The 20,876-nt window shown below is 50.6% G+C and overlaps 1 protein-coding gene across 1 annotated transcript in view; it reads right to left on the minus strand.

The window, feature by feature from the left end:
• The window catches only part of slc1a5 (solute carrier family 1 member 5), a 49,157-nt gene that overhangs the window by 12,814 nt on the left and 15,467 nt on the right, over positions 1-20,876 (minus strand). Inside the window, exons 2-7 of the mRNA XM_072490118.1 lie at positions 17,581-17,623; positions 15,083-15,169; positions 14,322-14,488; positions 6,178-6,411; positions 4,624-4,818; positions 1,057-1,191 (exon numbers count right to left, since the gene is read on the minus strand). Coding sequence (XP_072346219.1) covers positions 1,057-1,191; positions 4,624-4,818; positions 6,178-6,411; positions 14,322-14,488; positions 15,083-15,169; positions 17,581-17,623 — 861 coding nt within the window. The remainder of the gene's footprint in view (positions 1-1,056; positions 1,192-4,623; positions 4,819-6,177; positions 6,412-14,321; positions 14,489-15,082; positions 15,170-17,580; positions 17,624-20,876) is intronic.

Genomic DNA, 20,876 nt, shown 5'->3' on the forward strand with positions numbered 1-20,876 from the left:
AGTCATGGCTGGATGTGCAAGGGGCCAGGCTCTGAAACTATGGACACTAGCTTGCAACCTCGCGTGCCACTGGCGGTGAGGAACCATTTCCATTGCCCCCCCCCCCCCCGAGGATTGGTGCTGTCCCATCAGGAGTGCTGGCCACCTATTTGACCCTAGCGGACATCACAAACTAATGCGAATGCTTGTTCACTTCCCAGCCTAGCTGGGGTGGGGTGGTGGCTAGCTTCCAACAGTGGTAATTCTGACTGATTCACCCCCTTTCTCACTGCTGAACGAGGCCTGGTCAGTTGGAGGGGGATGAGGGGAGCACTAGAGCCCAGTGCCCCTGGCTCCAAAGTTCCTCACTCAGGTTTACAAGTTATGACAGTATATTACAGTGCGCGACACGGTAGCACAGTGGTTAGCACAGTTGCTTCACAGCTCCAGGATCCCAGGTCCAATTCCCAGCTTGGGTCACTGTCTGTGCGGAGTCTGCACGTTCTCCCCGTGTGTGCGTGGGTTTCCTCCGGGTGCTCCGGTTTCCTCCCACAATCCAACGGTGTGCAGGGTGGGTGGATTGGCCGTGATAAATTGCTCTTAGTGTCCAAAAAATGTTAGGTGGGGTTACTGGGATAGGGTGGAGATGTGGGTTTAAGTAGGGTGCTTTTTCCAAGGGCCGGTTCAGATCGATGGGCCGAATGGCCTCCTTCTGCACTGTAAATTGCTGACTGGTGTCGCCAGATGTAAAATCCCGTGGCTACAGGAGCAGGTCAGAGGCTGGGAATTCTGCGGAGAGTAACTCACCTCCTGACTCCCCAAAGCCTGTCCACCATCTACAAGGCACAAGTCAGGAGTGTGATGGGATACTCCCCACTTGCCTGGGTGAGCGCAGCTCCAACAACACTCAAGAAGCTCGACACCATCCAGGGCAAAGCAGCCCCGCTTGATTGGCACCCCCTTAAACATTCACTCGCTCCACCACCACCGACGCACAGTGGCAGCCGTGTGTACCGTCTACAAAATGCAGCAACCTGTCAAGCCTCCTCCGATTTTGTTTTTAAAAACGCTACTTACACTAGCCAATCAACAGCAAGGACTAGCGAGATCTCTTGGGTGGGCAGCCCCACAGCCTCCAGGATGATAGCAAGCGTCAGCACGCCACCTGCAGGAATCCCAGCAGCTCCAACACTCGAGGCAGTGGCTGTCACTCTGTAAGACAATGATCAGCAAGTTTAGAACAAGAGGACGCTTAATGCAAGAGAAATGGGACCTTCAGCCCGTTTCCCAACCTGGGTGCGAGTAGGTGAGCTGCCTTCTATAATGGATCTGAATGGCTTACCAGGCCATTTCAGAGGGCAGGTAAGAGTCAGGAATACGCCCAGATTGAGTCAAAGGAAGAGGGTTTTAATGCAACAGAACGAGAGTACAGAGCAGTTACTCTACTACAGGAGCCAGCACACAGTTCATGGCCCTCCTGTTTAATACAGGAAGTGGGGGAGTGTGTATTCCTGTAGCTCTTTGGCAATATCAATCCCCCAGTCTCACAAGTGTCCATGACCTGCTTAACCCCTGGTTATGACAGGAACTATACCCCAAAATGAGTCTTTGCCCTCAATTGCCAGGGGCTCACTGTTGATTATGTTGGCCCTTTTCGATGCAGCTCCATCCAGTGGCTGGATGGCGGCAGGGCAGGGATCCTTCTAGTACTGCCTTGTATAGACCAGCGAGGAGAGCCAAGGGCATTCCCCGTTCCAGGAGGTTTGGTGAAAGGTTCAGCAATTTTAAAAAATACAATAGGAAATGATGATGCAAGTTGAGAGTGTTGACATCTGGGGCTTGACCGACTAATGTGAATGGTTGGGAGTCGTTGAACAAACATTTTTCTGCCCACGTTTTTGAAGCTTTTCAATACGTTTTTTTTTCCATCTCTCCCTCTCGGCGGGGGCGGGGGGAACACACACACACACACACACACACTGCATCACAGAAACAAGTTGGATCCAGGGCGAGAAGAGCTGGCAGAGGTAGGGAGGGGCGAGGCCAGGCAGAGATTGGATAAAACAAGGACGTGATGCCACACCAGGAGCAAAGTCAGCGAGCACAGAGGTGGTGGGTGAATGGGGCGGTGCAAATTAGAATCTAGGCAGGTGGCGATGGGGACCTTTCGCGACTTAGGATACAGGTGGCAGGGTTTTGGGTTCGTTCAAACTTATGGAACGTGGAGGATGGGAGATGATCCTGGAGAGCGTTGGAATGGTCAAGTCTGGAGGTAACAAAGGCACAGAGCAGGCTTTCAACAACAGATCAGGGATGGCACGGATGCAGATGGGGGATGTCACAAAGGTGCAATTAGGGATTGTTGGGGCTGGAACAGATCGGTTTTCAGGTCAGCGCAGAGGGCTTAGCCCAGTGGGCTAAACAGCTGGCTTCTAATGCAGAACAAGGCCAGCAGCGCAGGTTCAATTCCCGTACCAGCCTCCCCGAACAGGCGCCGGAATGTGGCGACTAGGGGCTTTTCACAGCAACTTCATTGAAGCCTACTCGTGACAATAAGCGATGTTCATTTCATTTTATTTCAACAACATCATGCACCATTGCCTACTCGAAGAAATTCCCTGGGACTCCCCTCTCCCTTGGTCTAATCTTCTGGAATACCTTTACTTTGGCACTATCCAATCATTATATCACGGCGTATGTGGCCTGATGGATTTGGATTTGTTGATCGTCACACGTACCGATGTGTGCAGTGAAAAGTATTGTTTGTGTACAGTTCAGACAGATCATTCCGTACATGAAAAGAAAATACATAAAAGGGCATGCATAAAATACACAATGCAAGTACACAGACACCGGTATCGGGTGAAACATACAGGACGAAGTGCAGTACTACTTGCTAGAGAAGATGTGTGAAGAGATATGTCCATAAGAGGGTCGTTTAGGAGTCTGGTGACAGTGGGGAAGAAGCTGTTTTTGAGTCTGTTCGTGCGTGTTCTCAGACTTCTGTATCTCCTGCCCGATGGAAGAAGTTGGAGGAGTGAGTAAGCCGGGTGGGAGGGGTCTTTGATTATGCTGCCCGCTTTCCCCAGGCAGCGGGAGGTGTGGATGGAGTCAATGGATGGGAGACAGGTTCGTGTGATGGACTGGGCGGTGTTCACGACTCTCTGAAGTTTCTTGTGGTCCTGGGCCGAGCAGTTGCCATACCAGGCTGCGATTTGCTTTGATTTATTGTCTCATGTACCGAAGTACAGTGAAAAGTATTTTCGCACACTCGCGTCTGAGTCACAGGGTTGCAGGCCCAACACCTACACCAGGGTCCGAGTCCAAAAATCAAGGCTGACATTCGAGTGCCGTACTGAGGGGGTGCTGCGCTGTCAGAGCTGCTATCAAACCAAGGTCCCATCGAAAAAGAAAAACCCATCACGCTATTTCCAAGAGGTGCAGGTGAGTATGGTGTACGGGAAATTGGCTGCCATGTTTGCTACATTACAGATGTAAAGTGTTTTGAGACATTTGGAGGTCATAAAACGAGCTGTACATCTTCAAGATATTACCCCTTTTGCTGCGTGGAGCTCAAGAGATTCTCCACTTACGAGAGCAAAACCTTTCCTCCGCTCCCATGTCTTCATTGTGTTGAAATGAGGGCAGAGATAGTCCCATTTTCACCCCCCCCCCCCCCACCCCCCCACCCCAGGACTGCAGGACTATCACCCCTGCACCTAACCGCCACCACCACCCCTCAGTCTCTCCCAGCCCCCGCCACACCGACCACCATAATTCACATCATTTCAGTCCCAACTCAAACCTCAGGGATGTCCCACACTGTAGGCCGTGAGCCTGGGTCAGAATCATAGAATTTATAGTGCAGAAGGCGGCTGGGGCTGGATTAGCACACTGGGCTAAATAGCTGGCTTGTAAAGCAGAACAAGGCAGGCCAGCAGCACGGTTTAATTCCCGTACCAGCTTCCCCGAACAGGCGCCGGAATGTGGCGACTAGGGGCTTTTCATAGTAACTTCATTGAAGCCGACTTGTGACAATAAGCGATTTTCATTTCAGAAGGAGGCGATTTGGCCCATTGAGTCTGCACTGGCCCTTGGAAAGAGCACTCTAATTGCGCCCACACCTTCACCCGTAACTCCCACCTAACCTTTTTTTTGGACACTACGGGTAATTTAGCGCAGTCAATCCACCTAACCTGCACATCTTTGGACTGTGGGAGGAAACCGGAGCACCCGGAGGAAACCCACGCACACACGGGGAGAACGTGCAGACTCCGCACAGTCATCCAAGCCGGGAATCAAACCCAGGTCCCTGGCGCTGTGAAGCAACAGTGCTAACCACTGTGCCACCGCGCCGCTCACCCAGCAGCTCTTCCTCCTCTGCAGTGGCTTGGTGTGAGATTTTTCTCTACCACCGGCTTTAGAATCATACAGCCCAGACGGAGACCAATCTGCCCGTCGAGCCTCTTTGAAAGAGCTATCAAATTAATCCCGTTCCACTGTTCGTTCCCTCAAAGCTCCCAGAAATATTGCTTTAAGTATTTATTCAATGGTACTAATCAATAGGCCCGTTCAGGCAGCGCATTGCAAATCCTAACAACTGACCTCGTAAAGACTTAATTATATTAAGTGAACAATACTCACAGTATGGTGATGATCTGGACAAAGTTGAGTGAGACGTTGTTAAGCTGCGCAATGAACACAGCAGCGACACACTGGAACAGGGCAGCACCATCCATGTTAACCGTCGCCCCAATAGGCAAGATGAAGCGGCTGATCTGTTTACTGACGCCATTATTTTCCTCCACGCACTTCATCATGAGGGGAAGTGTGGCCGAACTGTGGGGGGGGGGGAAAGAGTGAGAGAAAGAGTGATAGAGAGAGGTGGGGAGAGAAGGCGGAGGGGGGAGAGGGTTCGGCGAAAGGAACAAAGTTTCATTCAAAATTAAAATATCAAGAGGTGAAATCCAATTTTTTTAACAATTGTTCCCCCCCCCCCCCCCCAAAATTAAGGGGCAATTTAGCGTGGCCAATCTACTTAACCCTGCACATCTTTGGGTTGTGGGGGTGAGACCCACGCAGACACTGAGGAAAAGGTTGGAGAGACTAGACCTGTATCCACTGGGGTTTAGAAGAGCAGGAGACAACTTGATTTAAACACAGAGGTCCACCAGGTTCAATGTGGTGAGAATGTTTCTTCTGATGGGACAATCTAGTATTACGGGCCACCTATTTAGGATAGTGAGTCTTTGGAACCCTCAAGTGGTGGAAGCAGAGTCTTTGATTATATTTAAGGCAGAGGTAGACAGTTTCTTGATTGACAAAGGGGGTGAAAGGTTATCAAAGGTAGGCAGGAATGGGGGGGGGGGGGCGGTTTTACAACCAGATCAGTCATGACCTCAGCGAATCCGGCAGCACAGTGGTTAGCACTGTTGCTTCACAGCACCATGGGGCAGGGTTCGATTCCCAGCTCGAGTCACTGTCTGTGCGCACCTCGGAGAATCGCCCGTCGGGGCGCGGTGCGGCGATCCTCCAGCCCGGGGGGGGGGGGCCCGGGGGGGGGGGCTCGGGGAATCGCCCGTCGGGGCGCGGTGCGGCGATCCTCCGGCCCGGGGGGGGGGGGGGGGGGGCTCGCAGAATCGCGCTCTATGTGTCTGCGTGGGTTTCCTCCGGGCGCTCCGGTTTCCTCCCACAAGTCCCGAAAGACGTGCTTGTTGGGTGAATTGGACATTCTGAATTCTCCCTCTGTGTACCCGAACAGGCGCCGGAATGTGGCGACTAGGGGCTTTTCACAGTAACTTCATTGAAGTGTTAATGTAAGCCTACTTGTGACACTAGTAAAGATTATTATTGAATGACAGAGCAGGCCCGGAGGGCCGAGTGACCTCCTCCTGCTCGTAATTCATTTGTCCGTACATATTCCCCCAAGTAGACTCAAAAGCACCCACGGCACTATTCAAAAGAGCAGCGACCAATATGTATCTCTCAATCAACACCATTAATAACATTATATCTGGCTGTCATCACATTGCGGTTTGCCGGTTTTTGCAACTTGGCTACACGCTTCCTGCATTATAACAGTGACTGCACGTCAAATAAATCCCTCTGGCTGCATAGCACGTTAGGACACCCTTAAAACCTGGACAAAGAGAGAAAACAAATAATCCCACACTTGCTACATCGGATTCTCCAGTTTACCTGGACGCTGTTCCGAAGGCAGTAGCCAGAGCCGTGAAGATGCCCCACAAGAAGCTGTAAGGGTTTTTACGGGTAAAGATGAAGTAGATGAGAGGCAGGACGATGAGCCCATGAATGAGGTGCCCCACGATGCAGCAGCAGATGTACTTCCCGAGGCTGGTAAAGAGCAGAAGGACATTTTCCATCTCCACAATCTTCCCGGCAACTAGGAACATGATGCCGAAAGGTGCGTACCTGACCAGGAAAGAGCATCAGGTTAGTGAGACTGCTCCCGGGGATGGACCGACCGGTGCTCAAAACTGCCTTCCAGCCCAGCTTCCCTCTTTGAATTCTAACATTACACTAAACGTTGACAGACACGAGAGAGAGAGCGAGTTAAATGATCATTTATTATCCACTGTTGTTTCAGCTCAGTGATCAAGAAGTCACAGTATTAATAGACAATGGTCAGGGAAAAAGGCTCTACATAATGGATGATAAGCCGTTCGTTCTGAAAAATAATTGGTAAGTGTGGCTGTTTTTTCTGTTATTTCTTAATATATTCAAGCTATTTAAGCCCATCATCGTTCCGTTTTTGTTGTCTAAAACAAGGTGGTCGCCAATGAATCCAACCCACCGGTTCATAGAATCAGCGCTGAAGGGGGCCACTCAGCCCATTGAGTGCACCCACCCTCCGAAAGTGCACCCGCCTAGGCCCACTCCCCGTAACCCCGCCTAACCTGCACATCTCTGGACTGCGGGAGGAAACCGGAGCACCCGGAGGAAACCCACGCAGACACGGGGAGAACGTGCAGACTCCGCACAGACAGTGGCCCAACGGGGAATCGAACCTGGGACCCTGGAGTTTGCCAGCTCAAATCCCACTGCTGGATGATGTGAGTCACAATTGAAAAAGTAAGTCACCGAGGCACCAGATAAAAGGCAACTATCAAAAACTTCCAGATTACGATGGTGCGCAAGTGGCTGATGGAGGGGGCTGCATGGAAGAGGCTGGAGACGGCGTCCTGTGTGGGCACGAGTCTGGGGGCACTGGCAACGGCGCCGCTGTTGCTCCCTCCAAGGAGGTATACCACGAGCCCGGCGGTGGTGGCGGCCCTCAAAATTTGGGGGCAGTGGAGGCGGCACAGGGGGGGGGAAGTTGGGGCCTTGGCGTGGACCCCATTACGGGGGAACCACCGGTTCGCCCCAGGAAGAACAGGTGGAGGGTTTTCGGGGTGGCACAGGGCAGGGATACGAAGGTTAGGGGACCTGTTTGTGGACGGGAAGTTTGCGAGCCTGGGTGAGCCGGAGGAGAAGTACGGGCTCCCCCCGGGGAACACCTTCAGGTACTTACAGGTAAGGGCGTTTGCTAGACGGTGGAATTCCTGCGGCTGTTGCCACGCACAGTACAGGACAGGGTGCTCTCGGGGGGGGGTGGGTGGGAGTGGGGAAGATCTCGGAAAACTACCAGGTGATGCAGGAGGAGGAGGAGGCCTCAGTGGTGGAGTTGAAAGGTAAGTGGGAGGAGGAGTTGGGAGAGGAGATCGAAGAGGGGACGTGGGCAGATGCCCTAGGGAGGGTGAACTGTTTCACTTCGTGCGCGAGGCTCAACCTCATACAGATTAAGGGAGCCCAGCAAATCACACCCATATGTTCTGGGCATGCCCAGCGCTGGAGGAATTTTGGAAGGGCGTAGCGAAGACGGTGTCGAGGGTGTTAGGATCCAGGGTCAGACCGGGCTGGGGGCTCGCAATATTTGGGGTGGCAGAGGAGCCGGGAGTGCAGGAGGCGAAAGAGGCCGGAATTCTGGCCATTGCGTCCCTGGTAGCCCGGCGGAGGATTCTTCTTCAGTGGAAAGATGCGAGGCCCCCAAGCGTGGAATCCTGGATCAGCGATATGGCAGGGTTCATTAAATTGGAGAGGGTGAAATTCGCCTTGAGAGGGTCGGTACAAGGGTTCTTTAGGCGGTGGCAACCGTTCTTAGACTTTCTGGCAGAACGATAGACATTGGTCAATGGCAGCAGCAGCTCGGGGGGCGGGGGGAGGGTTACTTTATTTTTGTTTATGTTATTTACACTGGAGGGTCTGAGGGGGTGTATACACCTGTTGTGTTAAGTCGGGGTGTTAATGTTAATTTATTATTTATGTACAGGGGGGGAGGGGTTTGGGGGGTTGCTTTTTTAGATTGTGTTTTGTACTTAACCCTGTTGGGTTCTTTTTTCTTTCTCATTTTGTTATTGATATTTTATGAAAACCTTTAATAAAAATTATTTTTTTAAAAAAAACAACTTCCAGATCGTTGCAAAAACCCAACTGGTTCACTGACATCCTTCAGAGTCAGGAACCTACAATACTTCCCTCGTCTGGGCCTACACATGACTCCATCCCATGTAAAGTTTAAAGGAAAAAGGGTTGACTTGGATCGAAACCTTTAAGTCCCTGATGAGGTCTGGACAGGACGGATCAGGAGATGTTTCCTCTTGCCAGAGATTCTAGAACCAGGAAACAGTGTTTAAAAAATAAGGGGTCGTCCATTTAAGGACAGAGATGAAGGGAATTGTTTTCTCTTGGACGGTCACGAGTCTCGGGGCAAGGCCGGCACCGCTGGAAACCGTTAATTGGTCCACTTAATGAGGCCCCACGGGCTATGGCAAATCATGGTCCCGTCGGCTGATTCGCCAGGACCGTGCCCACCAGCAAGGTGCACTTAAACCGACCCTGTACTGCCAACTCCACTCAACCTGCAGCCATGCCGCCGAGACAACTAGCCCCATGACCTGGGCAGGCGACTGGAAGCAGTAGCGGCCAGACGGGATGCCCTGTTCTCCCCGAGGGTTATGGAGGGTCAGCCACTGCCAACTGGGAAGTGGCAGCGGCCGTCAGCTCGGGGAGCATGACCAGGAGGACCGACACCCAGTGGCGCAAGGTCAACGACCCCAGGTGAGTGGGCACTGAACCCCCGACCCCCGAATCTCCTCCATCACCCCAAGCACCCCCACCCCCCCCCCCCCCAACACGTATCCACGCGTGCGGATAACAATGTGTCCAGGTTCGGATCCTGCCGACTACGCATCTTCGTTAACAATGTGTCCCCACAGGAGAAGTTGACCCACAACCGACAGGAGAGGGCGCAGGATGGGCGGCGGGGTGCCAGACACCAGAGTCTCGCCGGCTATGAGGAACGGGCCTGGAGGTCGCGGGGGTGGCCGAGGACAGAGCACCATTGAGGTCAGCGCACGGCTGAGGATCCATCGGCCCCCATCCATTTGCCCTGTCGCACGCTAGCTGTTAATGCCATACAGACTGACCCATTCCTCGTTGACCACATGTCCATTCTCCTGAAGGACCCGCAGCCAATGGCGCCAACCAACCCGGGGTACCCCCCCCCCCCCCCCTCCCCGGTAACCCCCCCCCCCTCTCCCTCCCACTGCCTCCTAAGAGAATACCTCAGAGGAGAGACCGAAGATGCCACCGTAATAGTCGCAGCACATCCATCATCCCCACCCTCCACCAGCGCAGGTGGGCGACAGTAATGATGAGGCTTCTGGGACACATTCTGGTGAGCACCACACAGATGCTGATGCGCATCAGGTGGAGGCAGGAACGCGCAGGCGAGACGGCAGTCGGAGGTCTGCTGGGTGCCAGGACCCAGCTGGGACCCGGCTAGACGCTGAGCCTCTGGAACGGATTTGCCCAGAGCTGACGCAGATGGTAGGAAGCGGCCGGGACACTCAGAGGGAGATGTCAGCGATAGGTCCATAGCCGATTGAGGAGTCCCAGAGGCCACGTGCGCCGGCAATCTGTGCCACCGAGGCCAACACTGTTGGGGTGGCGACCGCAGAGGAGAGCCTGGTGCACGATGTTGGCAACATCAGTAGGTATCCAGGGCATGGCTCAGTCGATGACATCCATGGCCGAACGCCTGGACAGCATTTCCGAGTCGCTGGGGGACGTGACCAGTTCCAGGTGAACCTTGATGAGGGACTGTGGAGCACGTCCCAGTCACAGGCAGGCATTGCTGGGGCGGTCCACAGCACACGGTACAGCGGTCGGTGTGGTGGACCCGTGGGCATTGAGAGACACACATCTCTTCCTTGCCCCCCCCCCCCCCCCCCCCACCCCACCCCCTCCAGCTAGCCCAGACAATGGATGGCCATCCACCCCCCTTTCCAACTGAGGCTGCCCCCCCCCCCCCCCACCCCATTTCTCCTCCAAGTACTGCCCCCACTGCAGCCCTCCCGCTAGCGTACTAATCGGCACTCGCGTGACCACTTGCTGGGGAGGCCTTTAGATAGGGGGTCGCGCCCATTAATTGTATGGAGATTGGGCTTAAGAGGCGATTATTCGTTTCTTGCCACACTACGGCAGGATCCGGATTCCGCCAGCGGGAGCGGGCCGGTGAGATCGCAAACAGATCGCCGCCAGGCACGGTTCTCGTTTCAGGCCTCTCTTGCTTAAGCCTAATGCAGCCATCGAATCACACCGAGTCTTTGAATATTTAGAAGGCAGAGTGAGATTTAATTAACGGGGGGGGAGGGGTAGCTATCGGGGGTAGGCAGGAACACGGGGTTGAGGTTGCAGTCAATCTTATTGAATCGCGGAGCAGACTCAAGGGGCCGAGTAGCCTATTCCTGCCCCTAATTCCTGTTTGTAAATTAATTAATGGCCTCTCGATACATTCAAAGTGTCCTAACAAGGCGCTGTGCAACTATCACTACAAATATAGAAAGGCGCCCACTAATCTCTCCCCAGGGCAATTACAGACGAACAAAGTCTTTTTAGTAATATCAGTAGCCAGAGAACACATTTTAAACAAAAACTTTTTTTTTTTAAATAAATAAATTTGTTTTTTTAAATAAATTTAGAGTACCCAATTATTTTTTTTCCAATTAAGGGTCAATTTAGCGCGGCCAATCCACCTATCCTGCTTATCTTTGGGTTGTGGGGGCGAAACCCACGCAGACACGGGGAGAATGTGCAAATTCCACACAGACAGTGACCCAGAGCCGGGATTGAACCTGGGACCTCGGCGCTATGAGGTAGCAGGGCTAACCCACTGCGCCACCGTGCTGCCCTTAAACAAAAAGTTGGCCTTTGATATCAGTGGAAAGATCACAGTGTTTGAAAAACGTAACAGCTGAAAAATATTATCCAAAGTTTTAGTCACAATGTTATTAAGGCTTGCTATTGGTTAACTTGGATGTGACACAGGTATTTGAAAGCTCAAGGTCCCAGCAAAGATTTGGCTGTGGATGTGATGGATGACTTAACAACAAATTGTGGGGGTGGAGTGCTCGCAAAGAACAATTCAATTGGTTGGCACAGAGCTCGGAGGACCTTTCCATTCCTTGCAGAATGTGTTTACTACCAGAGTAAAAGCACATCAGGCCCTGGCAAGGCCTTGTGGAATGGAGCCATGGGCAGTGAGATGGTTGCACTTTGCAGCATCTGTGCTTCACCAAGTGAATCGATCTCAAACGGTCAAAGGGGAGCTTGACGAAGATCTTTTGAGCAATAAAATTCAGAATCACAAACTCTGTTGACAGTGATTCCACTTCTTTTCCTATTGATGGGCCGAGTGGTCTAATTCTGCTCCTATGTCTTATGGTGCGGTAATGCAGACACTGGTCCATTTCCCAAAGGCTTATAGCTGGAGGACGTCACTCCACATCAATCGTGGCTGACCAGGGGTCTCTCCCGCTCTTACCTCCAGCCATTTTGGCGTGTCTGGGAGGATTTTGCAAGTCTGATCGCGTTGTGAACGCACCTTCCTTGGTCACCTTGGACACCAAGCCCCGAGGTGGAACTTGAACCCGGAGCTTCTGGCTACAGTTCAGGAAGAGGCCATTTGGCCCATTGAATCCCTACAGTGCAGGAGGAGGCCATTCGGCCCATCAAAGTCTGCACTGACCCTCGGAAAGGGCAACTTACCTAGGCCCACTCCTCCCGCCCTATCCCCGTAACCCGACCCAACCGGCACATCTTTGGACGCTAAGGGGCAATTTTCACGTGACCAATCCACCTGACCTGCACGCCTTTGGACTGTGGGGGGAAACCGGAGCACCCGGAGGAAACCCTCGCCGACACGGGGAGAACGTGCATACTCCGCACAGACAGTCACCCAAGGCTGGAATCGAGCCCGGGTCCCTGGCGCTGTGAGGCAGCAGTACTAACACTGTGTTGCCCATTAATTATATTAATTGTAGAGTCTGCATAATGTGTTAAATAACAAGCTTAAGTTCTGCTGGGCATTCCTGCCCCTTGTGGGTGGTCCAGGACCTCAAACTACCACACACAAAATTCACATGGCCAGTCACCGAAGACAGCACAAAGCCACAACATCTCCTTTCCGTTGGTTATGAACGACCCACTGCTAAAACTTCCCATTTATGTTTACACATCAACCTTGAGCACTCCTGAATGGCTCACGCGTAAATCTTGCGCAGTTTGCTGCTGACGTACATAAAACAAAGTTCCTGGTGTGCAGAGGACAGTCTGTAGGATGTCAGCCAAAACAGGGATGATACCCACTGCATCACAAGAACTCCTTGTTGACATTAAGCAGGTCTGAATATCACTTCCTCCACCCCTGAATCATAGCCATGTGTTTTATATTGCAGGAAGCCAGTCGGGGAAGGGTAGTACTGGAACCAACCTTTAGTCATACATTTATTTATAGAGTGTCTTTATATGTGCTCGAGTGAAGCCTCAGTTAGCGCCTGTCACCTGCATAAACAATACGAAGAAAGTGCTGGCATTCATAGAACATAGAACAATACAGCGCAGTACAGGCCCTTCGGCCCACGATGTTGCACCGAAACAAAAGCCATCTAACCTACACTATGCCATTATCATCCATATGTTTATCCAATAAACTTTTAAATGCCTTCAATGTTGGCGAGTTCACTACTGTTGCCGGTTGGGCATTCCACGGCCTCACTACTCTTTGCGTAAAGAACCTACCTCTGACCTCTGTCCTATATCGATTACCCTCAGTTTAAAGTTATGTCCCCTCGTGCCAGCCATATCCATCCGCGGGAGAAGGCTCTCACTGTCCACCCTATCCAACCCCCTGATCATTTTGTATGCCTCTATTAAGTCTCCTCTTAACCTTCTTCTCTCCAACGAAAACAACCTCAAGTCCATCAGCCTTTCCTCATAAAATTTTCCCTCCATACCAGGCAACATCCTGGTAAATCTCCTCTGCACCCGCTCCAAAGCCTCCACGTCCTTCCTATAAAGCGGTGACCAGAACTGTACGCAATACTCCAAATGCGGCCGTACCAGAGTTCTGTACAGCTGCAACATGACCTCCCAACTCCGGAACTCAATCCCTCTACCAATAAAGGCCAACACTCCATAGGCCTTCTTCACAACCCTATCAACCTGGGTGGCAACTTTCAGGGATCTATGTACATGGACACCTAGATCCCTCTGCTCATCCACACTTTCAAGAACTTTACCATTAGCCAAATATTCCGCATTCCTGTTATTCCTTCCAAAGTGAATCACCTCACACTTCTCTACATTAAACTCCATTTGCCACCTCTCAGCCCAGCTCTGCAGCTTATCTATTCAATGATAAAGCAACTCTCAGCGGCCACAGAACACGGCAGTTGTGTGTAATGTCTACACGCTGGGATGCAGCAACTGACCAAGGCTTTCACCACTAGCACATCCCACCCCCAAAACCTCCACAACCCCGGAAGGGCAAGGGCAGCAGGGAGCAATGGAAGCTCCACCAATGGGAACGCCTCTAAGTCACGGGGCCCATTCCGACGTGGAACATATATGACGGCCGCTCCTTCAATGTTGCTAGAATGGCTGCCCTAACAGGACCGTGGGTGCACCTGCGCCCCCACTGCAGCTGTTCAAGAAGGCAGCTCACAAAGAATAGATATTCTAATCTTCTCTCCGACCCCATGAGGGGTTCCAGTACCACGGCCCTGCGTCCGTTCCAGGAAATCCATAGCAGTGGAGCATGTTAGTGACTGGATTGCTCAGATTTTCTCTGGCGTCAACGCGGACAGGATTGTAGTCTTCGATTGTGTGTGTGTGAGAACACAGCCGAGTTGTGCAAACTGCACAGACCGAGGGAGTTAGACCCACAGCACCGTGGTACGTAAGCACTTGGTTAAACCCAAGACACAGAGTGAGCCACTTACCACATGATCCATGAGACCAGGACCATGGTGGCCTCGTTGAAGGAGCTGAAGAATCGGATCAGGTTCTCCCCTTCCGGTCCGAGTTTCCGTAGTGCGATTCCGAAGACAATAGCGAAGACGACCAGTCCCAGAATGTTCATACCATCCACGTTGCTTCCGACAGGAATCTGGAGCAAAACAGAGGCCATTAAGAGACAGAACGAGATTAGAATTTATAACTCTGGGCTCCCTATATTGCCGTACAGCCGATGAAGTACTTTCGAAGTGTCGACACTGCTGCAATCGAAATGCGGCAGCCATTTTGTGCACAGCAAGCTCCCATAAACAGCATTGTGGTCAGGACCAGGCCTTTTTTTAATGTTCAAAACGTGATGTTGGTTGAAGGACAAATATCGGGTCAAACACCAGGAGAACCTTCCTCCTCAATGGTGAGAAATATTAGAGATTCTTTTAACAGAGAACAGAAACAAACCATTCGGCCCAAGAGGCCCATTCTGGTGAAGAGAGAAGGTGCCCCTGTGTCTGTAGCACGCGGGTTGGTTGAATGCCATGTTGCTCTTTGTGGAATCTTGCTGTGCGCAAAGTGGCTGCCACGTTCACCAAAATGATAACAGGGACTGTACAATCTCTTAACAATTAATTCACGGTGAAGGTGTTCAGGCTGCTTGAGAGGTATGATGGGCGCTATATAAATGCACGTACTTTACAAGTGAATGGACTCAGAATAGATTGGTTTTATTTGTCCCGTCTTTTACACTCACTTTTAATTCTTCAATGGTCTCGTTGATATTTCCAAACTCATCAGTGACGTTCTTTGGGATTTTGATGATCTTGTAACTTGAAGCGTACTGGAAAGAAAATACCGTATGTTCATGAGTGTCCGAAAGAAAATATATCAACTAGACTTCATCAAACGGAAAAAAAAATCAAGAAAAAATAATTCTATCCAACGATGTTGTGGATTTATTTGGTGTAGACAGAGTGAAGAAATTAGATTTTTCAGAACTGCACACTTTCTCAAAGCCAATCCCTCTCCTTCACTGAATGAAGGCTGCTCTTCTCCTTTGGGAGAGAGCTGACTGGTGGTGATTTAACCGGAAGGTCACCACACCTCAGGCGAGGGGCAAGGTGGAGAAGGCGGGGCCTTCATGGATAACCTCAGCCGGTACGGGGAATTGAACCCATGCTGTTGGCCTCGCTCTGCATCACGTACCACCCGTCCAGCCAACTGAGCTAACCGACCCCCTCTCATTCACTACCATTTGGTCAAAGCCCAACACTTACACCCCAACGATCCCCTTGACAACTGCCCCTCTGGTACTCTAACTTTCGCACTCGCCAATTTGGGACTTACAATATTCTGAAGGGGCTTGACAGGGTAGACACAGAGTTTGTTTCCACTGGCTGGGAAATCTAAACATGGGGCACAACCTCAGGATAATGGGGGGTGTGATCATTTAGGATTGTGATGAGGAGAAACCTCTCCCCTCAAAGGGTTGTGAATTTTGAAATGCTGTCTATCCCAGAGACTTGGGATCTACTATTGCTGAATATATTTAAAGATGGGATTGACAGGCTTTTGACCTCCCTGGGAATAGACTCATAGAATTTGCAGTGCAAAAGGAGGCCATTCAGCCCATCGAGTCTGCACCAGCCCTTGGAAAGAGCACCCTATCTAAGGCCACACCTCCACCCTATCCCTGTAATCCAGTAACCCCACCAAAACTTTTTTTGGACACTAAGGGCAATTTAGCGTGGCCAATTCGCCTAACCTGCACACCTTTGGGACTGTGGGAGGAAAACCGGAGCACCCGGAGGAAATCCACGCAGTCATTTTAAAAAAATAAATAATTTAGAGTTCCCAATTATTTTTTCCAATTAAGAGGCAATTTAGCGCGGCCAATTCGCCTATCCTGCACATCTTTGGGTTGTGGGGGTGAAACCCACGCAGACACGGGGGGAATGTGCAAACTCCACACGGACAGTGACCCGGGGCCGGGATCCCACGCAGACATGGGGAGAACATAGAACATAGAAAAATACAGCACAGAACAGGTCCTTCGACCCACGATGTTGTGCTGAACCTTGTCCTAGATTAATCATAGAATTTACAGGGCAGAAGGAGGCCGTTCGGTCCATCGAGTCTACACCGGCTCTTGGAAAGAGCACCCTACCCAAGGTCAACACCTCCACCCAACACTAAGGGCAATTTTGGACACTAAGGGCAATTTATCATGGCCAATCCACCTAATACAGGAAGGATGTGATTGCACTGGAGAGGCTGCAGAGGAGATTCACCAGGATGTTGCCTGGGATGGAACATTGTAGCTGTGGAGAGAGGCTGGTTAGGCCGGGGGTGTTTTCCCTGGAGCAGAGAAGGTTGCGAGGGGACCCGATTGAGGTGGATGAGATTATGAGGGGCATAGACAGAGTGGGTAGAAAGCAGATGTTCCCCTTAGATGAAGGGTAAATAACGAGTGGGCATCATTCTAAAGTTTGGAGGGGGGGTTGAGGAAAACATTTTTCACACAGGGGGTGCTGGGAATCTGGGATGCAGGGTAGTTGAAGCAGGAAACCTTTAAACATATGTGGAAGAGCACTTGAAATGTCACAACATTCAAGGCGTTGGGCCAAGTGCTGGGAAGTGGGATTCCTGTAGATCAGAGTCGTTTTTTGTTGTTGTTGGTGCAGGTTTGATGGGCCGAAGGGCCTCTTCTGTACTGCATGATTCTATGTATACCTTAGTAACCCATTTCATTGAGGAGTTCTCCAGGAGATCTTGTGGTAGTGGTCCTACCTCTGGACCAGAATCTACGGTTTCAAGTCCAATGCTAGGCCTTGTTGGCCACAAGAGGTGTGTTGCGAACAGATTTCAACGGTCCGATAACCAGCTCGATAATCCTTCCGCCACTATTCCCCAAAGGGAAAAGCACTGAAGGGGGGGGAAGATACACTAAAGAGGAGATAGAAACAATCACAGTGGCGTGGGACTGGAGTCACCTATAGCCCGGACTGTGTAAGGATGACAGCTTTCAGTCGCGCACTAGATGGGTTTTTTAAATGACGATCCTACGTTTTGATGGTCGTTTTCAACGCTAGTCTTTCCCCAAAACATAGTTTTCAAATTTGGAACTAAATTCTCAAACTGCCTCTAGTCCGGTAACATCCAGTCAGTTAAAATGCTCCTTCCTCTGTCTTCACTTAATGTGCAACACTGTCAAGAGAGTTTCACATAATCTGTCACGAAATAAGAACTCACCGACTCAAAAGCAGCCGAGACAAGGTTCGATGGGAAGATGTTTCTGAAAGAAAAAAAAAAAGAGGGCATAAAAGATTTTCTTCAGAAGCTCCCAAACTATCTAAACCATCTAAGTTATGTAAGCATTCAGCTCCTATACCTAGTCAGCGGAGGCACCATCTTGTGCTCTATTCCAAAATGTCAGTAGAGGATTCTATATTCTAGGATGGGTAACATTGGAGTCTATCTTTACTCAGTCCTACATTTATTTACGGAGTGAAATATTACATGCATTTACCTCCTACCTCAACCACACCCCAGTTTCATTAAGCATGTCTTCATACTCGTTTGTGAAAGTCATAGAAACCAGAGTGCAGAAGGAGGCCATTCGGCCCATTGAGTCTGCACTGATCCTCTGAAAGAGCACCCTATCCAAACCCACTCCCACCCTATACAAATAACCCCTTAACCTAACCGACACATCTTTGGACACTAAGGGGCAATTTATCATGGCCAATCCACTTAGCCTGCACATCTTTGGACTGTGGGAGGAAGCCGGAGCACCCGGAGGAAACCCACGCAGACACGGGGAGAACGTGCAGACTCCGCACAGACAGTGACCCAAGCCGGGAATCGAACCCGGGACCCTGGCGCTGTGTGACAGCAGCGCTAACCACTGTGCTACCTTTCTTTATTCTCGGGTACAATTAACAAATTAATGGGCTGGTTTAGCATAGTGGGCTAAATTGCTGGCTTGTAATACAGAACAATGCCAGCAGCGCGGGTTCAATTCCCGTACCAGCCCCCCTGAACAGGCGCCGGAATGTGGCGACTAGGGGCTTTTCACAGTAACTTCATTGAAGCCTACTTGTGACAATAAGCAATTATTATGATTAATTAAACTAACAGCCACTTAAAGGGATACTGTAACAAAAAACTAATGAAAGACAAAACTTTAAAGGAAACTTATATACTTAAATTAAAATGTATCTGGGGCTGATGTAGCACTCCAGCCACTGAGATGCCCACCGGTCACGGGAGGCTTCAAGGGTACCAGTAGATCTCACGTGGTCCCTCTCCAGGAACACCGAGTGCAAAGATTGCCGTGGAAGAGGGACAGACAGCCGGGCTGTACGACCCTCTCAACTGCCAATTTATATGCAATTAACATCTTAGGCATAGAATTTGCAGTGCAGAAGGAGGCCATTCGGCCCATCGAGTCTGCACTGGCCCTTGGAAAGAGCACCCTACCCAAGCCCACAACTCCACCCCATCCCTACAACTCCACCTTATCCCCGTAACCTCACCTAACCTTTTTTGGACACTGAGGGCAATTTAGCATAGCCAATCCACCCAACCTGCACATCTTTGTGGACTGTGGGAGGAAACTGGAGCACCTGGAGGAAACCCACGCAGACACGGAGAGTGACCCAAGCCGGGAATCGAACCTGGGACTCTGGAGCTGTGAAGCAATTGTGCTAACCACTGTGCTACCGTGCTGCCCTAAAACATAAAACAACCCATTGTGACTCTTCCAATACACATTCCTCTATCAACACCACAGGAAAAGAAAATAATCTGATCATTAGTGGGACCGTGTTGAACGCAACTCAGCTACCATGTTTCCTACATACCAACAATGGCTACACTTCAAAAAGTTCTTAATTGGCTGTAAAACGCTTTGGGAGGTCCCAAGCTGGTGAAAAATTCCATATAAATGGAAGTCTTTCCTTTGCAATATCAGAAAAGGTTGGCATTTAAAACACTCCCCGTCAGATTTTCAAGCACTATTAATGACGGGGAAACAGGCGAGTTATTCTGTGGGCAGACTGAAGATTCAAAAAAGGACTCCCAAATATAAATTTTTAAAAAGGGGGGAGGGGGGTGTTGTATCCCCGCATACAAAGAATAAAAGCTTTGCATGTGTCAAATACCACAGAAAGAAAGCCAGTCTTTCACTATTTTTTTCCCCTTAGTCTGGGAAGATCCAACTACAACAAGCACTTCCAACCTACAGAGAAACAATTGCCCTCTGGCTGACCCTACTCTTCCATCCACCACACACAAGGTTGACCTGAAACCACTCTTTCGATCATCTCCCAAACTCTCCCTAGCTCTACATTCACCCCTGGAGCATCTCCAAAAGGACTCCATCAGACTCCTATTTATTGACTACAGCTCCGCCTTCAACACCATAATCCCAGGTAAACTCATATCGAAACTCCAAAACCTAGGACTTGGCTCCTCCTTCTGCAACTGGAACTGGATCCTCAACTTCCTGACCCACAGCCCACAATCAGTAAGGATAAACAACAACACCTCCTCCACAATAGTCTCAATACCGGGGCACTGCAAGGCTGCGTACTTAGTCTCCTACTACAGTGTTTTTCAAAGTTTTTTTCCGGAGACCCATTTTTACCAACTGGCCAACCTTCGCGACCCGCGTCAGCCGACCTTCGCGACCCACGCCGGCCGACCTTCGCGACGCGCGTCGGCCGACCTTCGCGACCCACGCCGGCCGACCTTCGCGACCCACGCCGGCCGACCTTCGCGCCCCACGCCGGCCGTCCTTCGCGATCCACGCCGCACGACTTGTGCGACCCACCATTTTCTCTTACATTTTTTGTTGCTGACAAAAATGGAGGAAATGGTTTTGGGTCCCTTAGGCCCCAATGGTCCCTTTGGCCCCCCCTAAATTGGAAAAAAAAAGGTTGAGACCATATAAAAATAATACGGCCGCACTGCGTGCCCGATCTTCTCCCCGTGTCTGCATGGGTCTCACCCCCACAACCCAAAATTGGCCACGCTAAATTGGCCCTTAATTGGAAAAAAACATAATAGGGTACTCTAAAAAAAAATTTTTTTTTTTTTTTTTTTTTAAAAAGCACTTTGGTATCTCTAAAACCAAACTTAAAAAAAAATAATAAACCTGTTTAGCTGCCTTCTCTCGAACTTTAAAAAAAAACTTTAGTTGCCTCCTCCATGTTTCCTGGATTGCTACAATTTCCCAGCGCCACCTCTATTGTACTTTATAAACAGTATCACAGTTAAATTGTTCTCCTGTGTGGGGGAAGTCAGAATTATTGAAGATAATGGTCCACCCACTCGTCACATACCTGGCAATGCAAAGCATGTATTCAATTTCCGAATAAAGTGCTGACTCACTGCTCAGAGAGAATAGCATGGGTTGCAGCCTACTCAGTTCCCGACAAATGTGCATCGCCATGGCCTTGCCTCACAATCTGATCTTCTGAGTGAGGTGACAAAGGGCTTGGAGAGCTGCCCAGGAGGGCGGTGGAACCCGTCGACATTTCTTC

Source organism: Scyliorhinus torazame, chromosome 25 (assembly GCF_047496885.1).
Source record: "Scyliorhinus torazame isolate Kashiwa2021f chromosome 25, sScyTor2.1, whole genome shotgun sequence".
In the NCBI taxonomy this organism is placed as follows: Eukaryota; Metazoa; Chordata; class Chondrichthyes; order Carcharhiniformes; family Scyliorhinidae; genus Scyliorhinus; species Scyliorhinus torazame.